General features: G+C 52.5%; 1 protein-coding gene across 1 annotated transcript in view; it reads left to right on the top strand.

Annotated features, from left to right (window-relative positions):
* LLGL1 (LLGL scribble cell polarity complex component 1) overlaps positions 1 to 14,939 on the top strand; it is a 41,368-nt gene that overhangs the window by 22,409 nt on the left and 4,020 nt on the right. Inside the window, 20 exon segments of the mRNA XM_087729228.1 lie at positions 2,408 to 2,489; positions 3,234 to 3,364; positions 4,426 to 4,584; positions 5,323 to 5,485; positions 5,888 to 5,948; positions 5,951 to 6,022; positions 6,574 to 6,599; positions 6,601 to 6,629; positions 7,683 to 7,714; positions 7,717 to 7,836; positions 8,100 to 8,317; positions 8,564 to 8,631; positions 9,463 to 9,616; positions 9,918 to 10,022; positions 11,248 to 11,540; positions 11,676 to 11,712; positions 11,714 to 11,830; positions 12,696 to 12,849; positions 13,095 to 13,202; positions 13,205 to 13,377. Coding sequence (XP_087585354.1) covers positions 2,408 to 2,489; positions 3,234 to 3,364; positions 4,426 to 4,584; positions 5,323 to 5,485; positions 5,888 to 5,948; positions 5,951 to 6,022; positions 6,574 to 6,599; positions 6,601 to 6,629; positions 7,683 to 7,714; positions 7,717 to 7,836; positions 8,100 to 8,317; positions 8,564 to 8,631; positions 9,463 to 9,616; positions 9,918 to 10,022; positions 11,248 to 11,540; positions 11,676 to 11,712; positions 11,714 to 11,830; positions 12,696 to 12,849; positions 13,095 to 13,202; positions 13,205 to 13,377 — 2,302 coding nt within the window.

Here is a 14,939-nt window from a genome sequence, read left to right as displayed (position 1 = left end):
CCCCCCATTCTTTGAAAAGTAGGTCACACATCAGCGTGGGGGAACAAAAGCCCAGCGTGGTAATTTATGCCTGGGGGGTGGGTGGGAAAAGGAGGCTGCAGAGGGGAGCGAGGTGGGAGGGTGTGTGTGATGTGTGCCGAAATCGGATTCCTTCTAAGCCAGCAGTTAAGCCGAGGAGTCGACCTTAAGAGAAATCTCCCTCCTTCTGCGATGGGCTCCAGTTCTTAGATAAATAAAGCCAGCTGGTTCTGTTTGCGCCGTCCGGATAGTTTTTGCTGGTTTTTTTGTTTTAAGCAAGAAATGATTTTGGTTTTGCAAGGCAGAGAAAGCGCTGGGCGAAAATCAAATGACCTCTTTTTTAATTTTTCTCCTCCTCCTCTTCCTCCTCTTCCTCCTCCTCCTCCTCCTGGCAGCTTCGTTCAAAGATGAAGCGATGGTGTCATTTCCTCCCTTCGTGTAAACAGGCACGCTTTGGAGAATCCCCAGCCAGACCAGAAAAGTTGCTGAGTCTCTCTCTCTCTTTTTATTTTTTATTTTTTAAAAAAATGTGGTGCTTGGAAAAGGCTTCCCAACCTGCAGAATTGCAGTCGAAGCACAAGCGCCTTCTGGGTGTGCACACCACGTCCCCGTTTGAACCTCCTTGTGCAAAGCCAGGTGGGGCTGTCCGGCCTTAGAACTTTTAAGACTTGAGGACTTCAGCTCCCAGAATTCTCCGTGCTGGCTGGGGAATTCTGGGAGTTGAAGTCCTCAAGTCTTAAAAGTTACCAAGGTGGGGAGAGCCCTGGGCTATAAGCCGTGGACTATGAGTCTGAGCACAAATGGAAAGGATTAGGTATTTTGGTGACTAGTATTGTGAGATGGACTCATGCGCAAAACAGAGCACGCAGCACACAGAGCCTTTAGACAATTAATAGTGGTTTATATATACATATATACCACCTATACACATGGTAGATGAATCCCTTATCATTCAGCTAGGGACACAAGGATTTGATTGATTTTGATTTTTGATTTTATTTGTCTTGTATGCCGCCCACTCCCGGAGGACTCCGGGCGGCATATATATATATATATATATATATATATATATATATATATATATATATATATATATATATATATATATATATATATATATATATATATATATATATATATATATATATATATATATATATATATATATATATATATATATATATATATATATATATATATATATATATCTTTATCTTTGAACTGAATTTTGAATTTATTGACATTTGTATGCCACCCTCTCCCTTGGGACTCTGGGCGGCTCACAGACAAGACAAAAAAACATATATAAAAATTAAAATAAGAATACAATTATTAAAATTTCACACCATGCATACAGTTAGAGTGGGGCTGGATACCAATCAACAGCCCCAGGCCTGCCGGAAAAGCCAGGTCTTAGTAGCTTTACGGAAGGGATACACCTCTTAAGATGGTAAAAGACCTGTGCGGACCCCCACCAGAGCCTTAAACTGGCTCTACATGTATTGCTGAATCATCCTCATTGCATCAGCTTACAGTTTACAGCTTACAACCTTACATCAGCTGGCAGCTATTAAATCCTCAGTTCCTGACACTCCTCCCATTTAAAGCTGAACAGCTGACAATCCAAACGGTTTGACACAGTCTTTATACTTTCCCACAGATACGGGTTCTGTTAACATAGCAGCTATATTACACTAGAACAAGGCCACAACTAGCCCCTTGCAGGAGATCCCTATTGTGTGAATGCAGCCTCTGGGTCTTTTTGCTGACCTGGGCAAACTTTTTGGAAGAAAGTAGGATCTTAAGGGGGTGGGCAAGATAGGAGTTGGGGATCCTTTGCCAGTGGGTGCCAGGTGTCCATTGTCGGTGATCTTTTCTGGGAAGTGTTTGGAGAAACCGAGTCGGCGAAAGACCCTTCCTGGGGGAATGTCCTGACCACAGCTGAAGGGTCAGCCAGGAAGCTTTCAGGGACGGTTAGGTGGAGTTGCAGGGCATGTAGTATTGGTCAAGAGGTGGGTAAGGGGATGGCAGAGAGGAAAGGAATGTGGGCAGCACCCCGCAGGGGTTTGCTTGTCCCAAGAGCTGGCAAACCTTTGGCATCTTCCAAGAGAATCTGGCAAAACCCCTGGAAGGAAATATCTTTCTGTTCTTGAGAAAGCCTCCACGCTCAAGAGTAGGATATCTTGCATGCCTTTCAGTACCCTAAAAAGAGTCCTTAGTGCTTGTGCGTTGCACCCACGGGGTCTCGTCACAGCTTCCCACTGTCCCCGGCTGGGAAATGTTCAGCTAGGGAGGTTTCTCAGGGCTGCAGAGATGGTGGACCTGCTGGGTTGAAATTCTTCCTTTTCCCTTGGCGAGAGATTCCTCCTTGACTCTGGGCCTCCTTAAGCTACGGGGCTCCCGGCGTGGAGTTCACGGGGCTGCACAAAGAGACAGCGACCGTCACGCAGATGCACTTCCTACCTGGACAGGTAAAATAAAATATAATGAAGACTTGGGTGTTGCTTGGTGGGTTCATGTGGCTGCCTAGGCCAGTGTTTCTCAACCTTGGCAACTTGAAGATGTCTGGACTTCAACTCCCAGAATTCCCCAGCCAGCGGATGCTGGCTGGGGAATTCTGGGAGTTGAAATCCAGACATCTTCAAGTTGCCAAGGTTGAGAAACACTGGCCTAAACTGACTTCTGAATTAGGTTAGCAGCTGTAGGAATCATCTAATTTATTCATCTATTCATTTATTCAATTTTCACAGCCACTCAACTCAATGACTCTGGGCGGCTCACAGTTGTGAAATTATAAGACAATTAGAAACAAAACAACAATAACACCCAGGAGATAAATAAATAAACTGTAATATTAGGTGCTCCAAGGTTGGATTTAATAACCTGAAGGAGAGCCACTTTGGTTTACTGGTTAGAAACCACTAGAAACTGGGAGATGGCGAGTTCTAGTCCTGCCTTAGGGGGGCTTTGTGCCAGCCGCACTCTCTCTCTCAGCCCAACCCACCTCGCAGGGTGGTTGTTATGATGGGGGGGGGGGAAAGAGAAGGAATGTGCTGGATGTGTTTGGCCACCTGGAGTTATTTCTAAAAATAATAAAAGGTGGGATAGAAATGAATGAATGGTGAGGCAGTGGGAGGGAGGGGGCTTTCTGGAGGCGAGGCTTGGAAGGGCCCTTGAGAATGCCTTAAAAGCCCCCCTCCCCTGATTTCCTGCAGGGTCTCCTGCTTTCCCTTCTGGATGACAACACGCTGCACCTGTGGGACGTTTACCAAAAGGATGGCTACTCCCACCTGGAAGAGAGTCGGAACTTTGTCCTTCCTGGACGGCCAGGGTTCGACAACGCTAAGTACTCATGGCTTCTGCCCCCCCTTTCCTCCTCCCTCCCTCCCTTCCTGGTTGGGGGTACAGAGAAGGGGCAAGGGTATCCAGCCTCCCACCACCTCCTGGCCGTTTTCTTCTCCCTTCTTGGGTCTCTGCAGGAGAGGAAGTCCAGCTGGGTGGAGAAGGCACAGCCCCAAATGGGCAGGAGGGCTGCTGGGGAATCTGTGGGGCATAACAGATTAACAGTGTTGGAAGGGACCTTGCAGGTCATCTAGTCCACCCCCCCTGCCCGAGCAGCAGACTCTGCTCCAGATTTTGAAGGGGGGGGGGCTGCAGGAAGTGTAGATGAGGATTGGCTGCAGGAAGGAGTGAAGACACCATCCTGATCCTCCACCCCTTGCTGGCTCCATGACACACCTTGGTGGCACGATGTGTTGAGGGAGGAGGTTTTTCCTTGCAGATCACCTTTGGGGGGAGGCTGGTTCCCCATCCTTGCAATGGGGATCTAGCACTGGTTTCACTGGTTTTCGGTGGGGGTGCAACTATGAGCCGAGGTGGTGCAGTGGTTAGGGTGCAGCACTGCAGGCTACTTCAGCTGACTGCTAGTTCTGCAGTTCAGCGGTTCTAATCTCACCGGCTCAGGGTTGACTCAGCCTTCCATCCTTCCGAGGTGGGTGAAATGAGGACCCAGACTGTGGGGGCGATATGCTGACTCTGTAAAGCGCTTAGAGAGGGCTGAAAGCCCCATGAAGCGGTATACAAGTCTAACTGCTATTGCTATTGCTATCCACTTGGGTGTGTATGTGCCACAATCTGGGACGGCCGTTTTCAGACTGGGTTCTGGATTCTGTTTTGAAGGACTAAGTTGCCAGAAGCATCTCAGAGACCCTGATTGATTTTTCCATGCAGTCCATGCTGTAGGGAAGAGCCAAAGACATCCTAGAGTCCATAAATTATGCACCCTCAGCGCCAAAGCTGCCCATCTGCTCTGAAATAACTTTCCCAAACGATTCCGAAAACTGCTGGCCAGATGATCCAGCTGCCGCAAGAGTCCTGGTTACAAGAGACTCCCCTTTCTTCTGACAGTTCTCCTCCCAGCATCACCCGGGTGACGGTGATCCTCCTGGGCTCCGCCTGCAGTATCGCGTACCTTGGCACTGAAGGAGGTGGCGTCTACTTCCTGGGGCTTCCTGGTCTAACGCTGCTGGAGGACAACACCCTGTACCAAGATGAGGTCCTGCAGAGGTGAGCGGCTCTTAAGAAAGCCAGCGCGTGAGGTCAGCGGGCATGGGTCTACCTGGGTGGGCAGATGGGCAGCAAGAAGAGCCTTATCAATGTGCGAAGACGTAAGGTGCCTTCTGAGGGAAGCATCAAATGCGGGAACAAGAGCTCAGAGATCTTGGAGAAGGCTGCTGCTGATGTCAGGTCAAATCACCTAACTGGTGTCCTTCAGAAATGGTGTGTCAGTTGTAGAAAAAGACACATGCCTCTGGGTGTCTTCATTGTTTTGGACACCACACGCGTGACGGGTCCTGATGTTGTGAGGTCCATTTCACAGAAGGTTCTTCTGCCCTCACTCCTGATGCACACAATGAGGTCACATCCGCAGAAGGACACCTTGTGACACTCAGTTTCAGTTTCAGTTTTGGTTTATTTGTATGCCGCCCTTCTCCAGGAGGGACTCAGGGCGGCGAACAACTCAAAGGGGAAAGGGAACATAAACAACAGTACACATAATTAAAATACACGAAAATCACACAGCCATACCAGTCGAGAGGGGAGGGGAACTCATCAACCCCAGGCCTGCCGGCACAGCCAGGTTTTGACGGCTTTCCGGAAGGCCTGGAGAGAGGTGAGGGTCCGGATTTCCGCGGGGAGTTCATTCCAAAGGGCCGGAGCTGCTACTCGGGGTCCCATAACTACCTTAATTCCCTGGAAAGGGAGACCACAGGCCGAGCGTCTCTCTTTCTCCCACCTTCCTAGTGTGCCTGAAGACTACCGATGCGGGAAGGCCCTGGGGCCGGTGGAGTCTCTTCAGGAGCATCCTCAAGACTCATCCAAAATCCTCATTGGATACAGCAGAGGCCTGATGGTCCTGTGGGACAGAAGCTCAAGAGAAGTCCATCATCTTTTCTTGGGCAATCAGGTAGGTTCCTTGGCTGGCTTGGATGGAGCCGTCCTCCCGCCGTGTCCCCATCCGCCTCTCTTTTCGCAGGGAGTTTCTAAGGTCGGATGGGACGGAGCTAAGGAATACCTCCTGCCAGCTGAGGCCTTGGGGAGCTGAAAGTAGCCATTAGGGGAGATAAGCGGGCAGTTAAAGGGACCGTGGAAGGACTTCACAGATTACCCGCCCTCATTACCCAGGATTAAAAGCTGATCCCTTCGGGTAACCAGGATTAAAAGTCTGCGGTGGCTGGAGGGAGCCAGTAGGGCCCTCTCTAAATGCCCTGTAGCCATGTGACAGTGACCGGCCGTCCTCCTTTCAGCCTCTTTCTCTCCTCTGTGCCCAAGGCTTGGTGGTTTAGCTTGGGTCTGCGGCTTTTTGCAGCAACTGGAAAGCGTCAGCTGGGAGCGGAGCGGCCGGACGCTGGTCAGTTCTCACAGCGACGGGGGTACGCCTTGTGGTCGATGGCGAACGGTTCGGCCAAGACTCTGCAACCCACCACTTCCACCGTCCCTTATGGTGAGGCTAATCGGGGAGGAGCAGCTCGGGGAGAGGTGTGGCCCCCTTTGGGGCGAGGGTTGGAGTCCGGAAACCGTCTCCTGTCCCAAAGCGCGGAAGATTATTAGCCAACCCTACGGAGGGAGGGTTTCACGCCTGGAGAAACGGAAGGGACAACATTTAATCGTTGTGGAAGCTCAATTATGCTCGCCTGGACAAAGGTTTCCACTGCTCTGCAAAGCTCCTAATTTCTCCCCTGCTCAGTGGGTTTATCCCCGTTTGGAGAGAGTGTCGATTGTCCGAGGTGACCCTGGGCTGAGCATTGCTACTGTTCCATGAGAGACAGATCCTCTGAAACTTCATCCGCTCCCCACTGATTTCACCCCAAACTCTTTCAAATCCACCCTTTCCCCTCTCTGACTGGACGTCAGTTTTGTCCCCCTTCCAGTTCCCCATTTCTGGGATAGGAAGCGCGAAATAAGGGCTTTCCACGAGGACAAGCGTCTTTTCACGGGGCGGGGAGTTTCCCTCTCTGCTCAGATGCCGATCAGTCTCTCCCTTCTCCCTTCTAGGTCCTTTCCCGTGCAAAGCCATCACCAAAAGTCCTGTGGCAGAACTGCGACTCGGGGTGCGTTGCGTTTGTCTGAGTGGTTCCTCCCCCGGCTTTCCTCCTCCTCTCCTCCTCCTCCTCCTCCTCCTCCTCCTCCTCCTCCTCCTCCTCCTCCTCCTCCTCCTGTCTCCGATCTCCGATCTCCGATCTCCGCTTTCCTTTCTCATAGAACAGCATTTCCCCTTACAGGCAGTTCTTAAGACTGCTCCCTTAGCGACTGTTGGAAGTTACAATGGGACCTTCTTCCTTGAGGCTACTTACGATCCCGGATTCTGATGGTCACGCACACACCCCTCTGCCTGCCCAGCAACATGGCAGTTTTACCGGGGGGGGGGGGTAGGGGTACCAAAAAAGAGCCCTCTGATTTTCAGCAAAGCCCACGGCAAACCCTTGATTTGCTTAATGTTAGCGTTCCAAGTATCATGTAGAATTAAATCAGAGTCCAAAGCAGAACGATACTTAAAAGTTCCAATTTAATAGATCAGACATCTTGGCATTATGCTATGAAATCCCAATTCTGGAAGTGACGTCAGAATCCCACCCAGTTAAAAGTTCATGATCTTGTCCCCACACCCACAAATCCATCACGTGGTCCAATCTTCTTCTTCCACGCTGGCGTCTCCACCCAGCTTCTTCCGGTCAGGTGTTAAAAGTGCGGACACAAAAGATGACCTTTAAGTTTCTAGAAAGGAATTTTTTTATTTTGAAAACAACACATTCCACCCCTTGCTATCCCCCCTCTCCCCTTAATGAGTGTGTGGCAGGCCAAAGATTCTTAAAGGAATCGCGGCAGCCGCAGTGTTCGCTTAACAAACAGGTGTCCGGTTAACGACTCTGCAAAATATATATCATAAAATCGGATCGATCCTGTGACCAAACCATTTGATAACCATCACGACTTAATGACCACGATGAGCAGGGTTTGCTTATGGTCATAAATTGAGGGACCTGCCAGAATCCTGCCGATATACTGCCAGGCATCCTTGTGGGGGTGGGGGAGGAAGGGGGGTGCCCAGTGGGAAGCGTTGCACCCCTGAGTGACTGACCTCTGCTTCCTGGTCTTCTCTGAAGGGGCCACTTTGTCGTCTTCAGCGGGGGGATGCCCGGGCCAGTTACGGGGACAGGCACTGTGTGACCATCCTTCAGGGCCAAACCTTGGTCACTCTGGACTTCACCTCGCGGGTGATTGACTTCTTCACGGTGGGCAGCGCAGAGAGAGAGGACGGTAGGTAGAAGGGCCGGCTGGGGAATTCTGGGAGTTTAAAGATGACCAAGGTTGGACTCTCCTGATTTAAACCTTGAAGAGGTTCCTGTCGCTCTTCGCCAAGAGCGTTTTTCAGGGCTCCAAAGCGAGACCTCCTCCTCCTCGTCCTTCCACCCCCGGGGGGTTTTCTCCCCTGGCTGTCCTCATGTCCATTTCCCCCTCCCTCTGCTGCATCCTGGAAGCCTGACTGAGAGGTGTGCCCTGTTTTAATCGGGTGGTTGCAGAATTCGACAACCCAACAGCCTTGGTGGTTCTGGTGGAGGAAGAGCTGGTGGTGATCGATCTGCAGACGCCCGGCTGGCCCACCATCCCCGCACCCTACCTGGCCCCCCTCCACTCCTCGGCTATCACCTGTTCCTACCACATCTCCAACGTGCCCCTCAAGCTGTGGGAGAGAATCATCAGTGCCGGGGAGCAGCAAAGCCCTCGCCTTTCCTCCGTGGTGAGCTGGGAAATGGGCTCGTTCATCTCCGGGGCCAAAAGGGTGAAAGGAGAGCCCCTCAGCCAAACCCAGCAGCTTGAGGAGGGGGGGAGTTGTTTGGGGGGGGAGGCAGGGGCCAGAAGCAGCTACCCCTCCCACGCCCGTCTTCTGCATGGAGGACTCTCCGGGTAGCAGTCGGAAGGTTTTGGGACCACATGGACGTAAACCAAAGCAAGTGTTGTGTTTGTGTGTTTGTGCTCTAAACAGCCTTGGCCCATCGATGGGGGGCGCCCCCTGGCTCAGGAACCCACCCAGAGGGGGCTGCTCTTGACCGGGTAAGTGGTCATCCTCGGGGTTGCTGGCTGCAGAAGGTCCCTTGCGGGAGAGGCCAGGAAGCCAGCAAGGCCCTTGAGGGTTTTGGGGGGCACCCACATTTACGGGTGAAGCAAAGATTGGGGGGCAGTTTTTGTGCTAGGAAAGGCCGGAGACAGAAGGATGGCCCGAACGTCCAGAGGGGATCCTGGAGAGGGGAGAGAAAGAGCCGTCTGGGCGATACAGGGAGTCCTCAGCTTATAACAGTTTGTTTAGTGACCAAAGTTACAACAGGACTCGTGGCATTTTTCACACTTACAACCCATAGCGGCATCCGCATGGTCACGTGACTCACGCTCGGATGATGACAAGGGGTTCCTATTTATGATGCTCGCAGCGTCCCGGGACCACGTGATCCACTTTTGCGACCTCCTGACGTGCAAAGGGGACATGGAAGGCATAGTCGCTTAACAGCCTAGTGGCTGGCTTAAACTCTGGTGATTCGCTTAACAAACGTGGCAAGAACGGTCGTAAAACGGGGCAAAACTCACTTAACAAATTTCTCACTTAGCAACATATAATTTTGGGCTCAAGTTCTGGCCGTACGTTGAGGACTCTCTGAATGGCCCAATGGAGGCTTCCGAGGGAGAGTCTCTTGCGTTGGCCAAGGCGGAAGCAATGCCAAGTAGGGAGTAAGGGATGCTGCTTCTGAGTGCAGAAGCGGAGACGTTGACCCCGAGGAGCCAGGATTAAATTCCTCCTGCGAGTAGTGGGAAGAGCACCGGCGTGTTGTGGTTGTGCGGAAGGGTCCCCACAATGGCTCCCTTCCACTCCTGCCCCTTCCCTCCCCTCAGGCATGAAGACGGCACCGTGCGTTTCTGGGACGCCTCCGGAGTGTCCCTCAAGCCTCTCTTCAAGTTGGGCACGGCCAACATCTTCCAGATGGACTGTGAACACAACGACAGCTTGAATCAATCCTACGAGGAGGAATGGCCCCCCTTCCGGAAGGTGCTGGCAAAGCTCCCCGCTTGCGTGTGGGGAGGAGGGGAGGGCCCCCCCCACCCCGGATGCGAAATAATTGTGGGTGGTTGGCCTTTGCTGAAGTCCCATCACACTGGGCTCCTCCTGGGAGTTTGGTGGCGCCTGGAGGCCCACCTTGGCCGTATCATTTGGTGATGATGGGATCAGAAGGTCCCATCTTCGGACTCAGCAAGGAGAAGACCGCGCCCGTTTTGTGTGTGTGCAGGATCTGATATTGGTTTTTTTTTTCCTTCTGCCTCTTTGGGGACAACCCACCACCTTCCTCCAGGTTGGCTGCTTCGACCCTTACAGCGACGACCCCCGCCTGGGGGTCCAGAAGATCGCCTTGTGCAAATACACGGCGAAGATGGTGGTTGCTGGGACGGCAGGGCAGGTAAGAGTTGTGGTGCATCTGTTGGGCTTCCCAAATCCAGCCTTTCCTCTCCAGGTAGTAGTAGTAGTACTTCTTCTTCTTCTTCTCCTTCCTCCTCCTCCTTCACCACCATCACCACCACCAGTAGTAGTAGTTCTCCTCCTCCTCCTCCTCCTCCTCCTCCTCCACCACCACCACCACCACCACCACCACCACCACCACCACCAGTAGTAGTAGTAGTAGTAGTAGTAGTAGTAGTTCTTCTTCTTCTTCTTCTTCTTCTTCTTCTTCTTCTTCTTCTTCTTCTTCTTCTTCTTCTTCTTCTTCTTCTTCTTCTTCTTCTTCTTCTTCTTTTCTTCTTCTTCTTCTTCCCCTTCCCCTTCCCCTTCCCCTCCTCCTCCTCCTCCTCCACCACCACCACCACCACCACCAGTAGTAGTAGTTCTCTCCTCCTCCTCCTCCTCCTCCTCCTCCTCCTCCTCCTCCTCCTCCTCCTCCTCCTCCTCCTCCACCACCACCACCACCACCACACCACCACCACCACCACCACCAGTAGTAGTAGTAGTAGTTCTTCTTCTTTCTTCTTCTTCTTCTTCTTCTTCTTCTTCTTCTTCTTCTTCTTCTTCTTTCTTCTTCTTCTTCTTCTTCTTCTTCTTCTTCTTCTTCTTCTTCCCCTTCCCCTTCCCCTTCCCCTCCTCCTCCTCCTCCACCACCACCACCACCACCACCACCACCACCACCACCACCACCACCACCACCACCACCACCACCACCATTAGTGGCCTTCTCCAGTCAGATGGAGAAGACTTTGAAATGGTAGAAGATAGAAATCACTGAACGGGGTGGTGGTTGAACTTTGGGAGAAGATGGAGAAGTTACTTGATGGAGCCTTGTAGGTACTTGGTGGAGGAAGAAGAGAAGGAGGTGTGATGGGGTTATTTAAGGGTGAATAAGGTCTGTGATGCCTCAGAAATTAGGGACAAGAAGAGAGAACAATGGAGTTGCTTGAAGTATGGGAGCTCCCAAAGAATCTTAAGGGTCACAGTCATTGAATCATGGGGCTGAAAGGGGCCTTGGAGGTCTTCTAGTCTAACCCCTTGCCGAGGGAGGAGTCCTAATCCTGGAAAGAGAACGTGAGTTGTGTCAAAAGTGTGAATATTATTGTCTTCGGGTTTACAAATCTTAGGTCTACTCAGAATGAATCGGTCTCCAAGACTTAAATCGGGGGTGGTTCTCTCTTTGGCAGGTGCTGGTGATGGAGTTTAACGATGAGAAGTCCGAACACATGGTCAACATCGCTGTGGTGGACCTACTCCAAGACCGTGAAGGCTTCACGTGGAAGGGACACGACCGGCTGCCCCCCAAGAATGGTGCCCTCTCCTTTGCCCCCGGCTTCCAGCCCAGCGTCCTCCTGCAGTGCCTGCCCCCCGCAGCGCTCACGGCGGTCACCCTGCACTCGGAATGGAACTTGGTGGCCTTTGGGACCAGCCATGGCTTTGGCCTCTATGACTATTACCGCCGGAACCCCGTGCTGGCCAGGTAGGGAGCCCTCTGCCAGGGACGCATCTTTGTGACCCCAGAAACGGAGTTGCCCCCCCCCCCTTGGATTAGTGTTCATAGCGGGAAGTCCTGCTGATTGGGATGGTCGGTGATTGATTGTTCCGTTTTGATAAGGTGTACCCTGCACCCCAACGATTCTCTCGCAATGGAGGGGCCCCCTCTCGCGGGTGAAGTCCCTGAAAAAGTCCCTGCGGCAGTCCTTCCGTAGGATCCGTAAGAGCCGCGTGTCGGGCAAAAAGAGAGTCACGGCCAGCAGCCCCTCAAGTAAGGTAAGCGGAGGGAGGAGGGTGGAGATGCTGGCGGGGGAATTCTAGGAATTGAAGTCCACGTAGCTTAAAACTACGGGTTAGGGTTAGGGTTATAAGAGCCGAGGTGGCGCAGTGGTTAGAGTGCAGCACTGCAGGCCACTTCAGCTGACTGTTATCTGCAGTTCAGCGGTTCTAATCTCACGGGCTCAAGGTTGACTCAGCCTTCCGTCCTTCCGAGGTGGGTGAAATGAGGACCCAGACTGTGGGGGCGATATGCTGAATCTGTAAACCGCTTAGAGAGGGCTGAAAGCCCTATGAAGCGGTATATAAGTCTAATTGCTATTGCTAAAACCTGCGGAGGTTGAGAAACACTGGCCTGCAACCTTAGCCGAAAGAGATTTGTTTGAACGTCTGTCGGGGCCCATCTTCTCTCCTCTCCTCTTCGGAGCTTCTCCATTTAACTTTCCTCATGAGGTTTTGGAGAATAGCAATAGCAATAGCAGTAGACTTATATACCGCTTCATAGGGCTTCAGCCCTCTCTAAGCGGTTACAGAGAATCAGCATATTGCCCCCAACAATCTGGGTCCTCATTTACCCACCTCGGAAGGATGGAAGGCTGAGTCAACCCTGAAGTTAGCTATTCCCCAACTTCTTCCCCCTCTCCGAATTCCATGGAGGGGAAGAGGGGTGAAAAATCGACTTGTGTTCAGCTGAAGGACAAGCCATGCTTTGAAGGAGGCAGGAAATGGGCGAAGGCCTTCCCGTGGGAGGGAGAACGTGGGCTTCTGTCCTAGGGGGGTGGGTGGCTGAGCACATTTCAGGCTCTGCTGGTACGTTGCCTGGATCTGGGCCTTGGCCTCACCTGCTTCTCCCCACTCCCACCAGGTACAGGAAGCGAACGCCCACCTGGCTGAGCAGCCTGGCCCCCACGAGGTGGAGATGGCCCCCGTCCAGCGGCGGATCGAGCCTCGCTCAGCAGACGATTCGCTGTCCGGGGTTGTGCGTTGCCTCTACTTTGCGGATACCTTCCTCCGAGATGGTAAGGGAGGGGTACCCTGATGGAAGACAGTGAACCCCAAAAGGAAGGGCATCCTCCACAAAGCATCCATTAGCGTTCACGGAGGGGGACCCTGGCCTAATTTGGACTCCCAAGCAGAGTGACAGGAGTCTTGCTGGTTGTGAGTGGTGGGAACTATGGTGTATTGTTCGTAGAGGGCTGGGAAAGGCTGGCGGGGGGGGGGGGGGACAGGCAGCCCCTCACTTTCTCCTCCTGTCTCTCGGCAGCTGCACATCATGGACCCACCATGTGGGCCGGCACCAACTCGGGCTCGGTCTTTGCCTACGCCCTGGAGATCCCTTCCCAGGAGAAGTTTTCGGAGCGCTCGGTGGAGGCGGTTTGGGCAAGGAGATCCAGCTCATGCACCGGGCCCCGGTGGTCTCGATCGCTGTCCTGGACGGCCGAGGGAACCCTCTGCCGGAACCCTACGAGGTCTCTCGGGACCTGGCCAAAGCCCCCGACATGCAGGGGAGCCACTCGGTACTCATTGCTTCCGAAGAACAGTTCAAGGTAATTCCGAGCGAGGGAGAGGAACTGCCAGGCCTGCAAGTCTTGGGACCTTAGGCCTGCCACACTTTCTGTTATTCTGCTAGGCCTTTTCTAAGGTGGGAAAATGGGAGGGGATGATGATATGCAGCCATAACAACATTCTTTCTAGAAAGCCAAGGTCATCTTTGCATCTCTGCACCTGACCGGAACTGGATGGGTGGACTCTTGTCTTCGTGGCAGTGGGAGATTGGACCATGGGATGGGCTTGTGGGGGAGGGGGGCAAGTTCCTGAACTTACAACTGGGTGGGGAAAACCGGGAAGCTTTCAGATTGGGGTTTTCCCAGATGTGCCACCATGCCTCTCTTCATCAATTGGAACTTTGAGGAATCCTTTGCCTCGGACTCCGATTTAATTTTGGATGCTATTTGGGACCCTGTCATTAACCCGAATCTGACAGGAACGTCTAGATGTTCTTGGTAGAGTCTCTTCTGGGAGGCCCTGGCATCTCAGTAGCCATTCCCTGCTTTCTTACTGTTATGATGGAGCGCAAATGGGCCTCAGAAGGGACCGACCATGATTGGCTCATTCCGAGTCAGCACGGGAAGCATTTCCCTCCCTCTGAACTGGCTTCCTGCCACAGGAGGTCCTCGGCTTGACAAACACCCCAGAATTTCCGTTGCTAAGCAAGGCAGTCGTTAAGCGAGAGTCACACCTGATTTCATGGCCTTTTTCACCATGGTCGTTAAGCAAATCTCTGCCCTGGATAAGTGAATCAGGTGGTCATTCAATGAATCCAGCTTTCCCCGTTGACGTGGCTTATCCGAGATGGCCGGGAAGGTCTCAAGTGGGCGTCACGTGACCCTGGAATTCGGCAACAGGCGTAGTACATGCCAGTTGCCCAGCATCCAAATTTCGATCATGTGACTGTGGGGATGCAGCGACGGTCACCCGTCACTTTTTTCAGGGCTGTTGTAACTTGCTAAACAAATTGTTGTTGGTCAAGGACTTCCCGTATGGTGGAATCATTTCCTTCTGGGCTGAACTGATTGTCCAGTTCAATGCAGCCACTGGTCATGGTGGCCAGCGTCCGAGAAGAAGCTTGGTTTGGTTTGGTTTGGTTTGTTTATTTGTATGCCGCCCTTTTCCCTGGGGGACTCAGGGCGGCTCACAATCCAAGGGGGGGGAAAGACAAACTTTTACATATAAGACAATACATGATTAAAACGCAACATTCATACCATTTGGGCTGGGTTACAATCTTTAGCCCCAGGCCTGACGGGATAGCCAGATTCTGAGGGCTGTGCGGAAGGTCTGGAGGGTGGTGAGGGTTCGAATCTCCACGGGGAGATCGTTCCATTGGGTCGGGGCTACCACCGAGAAGGCTCTCCTCCGCGTGGTTGCCAGTCGGCATTGGCCAGCGGATGGAACTCGGAGGAGGCCTAATCGATGAGATCTGATGGGTCGTGTGGAGGTAATCGGCAGTAGGCGGTCTCTCAAGTACCCAGATCCACTACCATGGACGGCTTTATGGGTGGCAAGTAGCACCTTGAAGTGCATCCGGAGATCGACAGGTAGCCAGTGC

This window comes from Thamnophis sirtalis, unplaced genomic scaffold, assembly GCF_051295495.1.
Source record: "Thamnophis sirtalis isolate CommonGarterSnake01/CBP01778 unplaced genomic scaffold, rThaSir2_p1.2 scaffold_14, whole genome shotgun sequence".
Classification (NCBI taxonomy): domain Eukaryota; kingdom Metazoa; phylum Chordata; class Lepidosauria; order Squamata; family Natricidae; genus Thamnophis; species Thamnophis sirtalis.
This window is presented reverse-complemented; position numbering and strand designations above follow the sequence as displayed.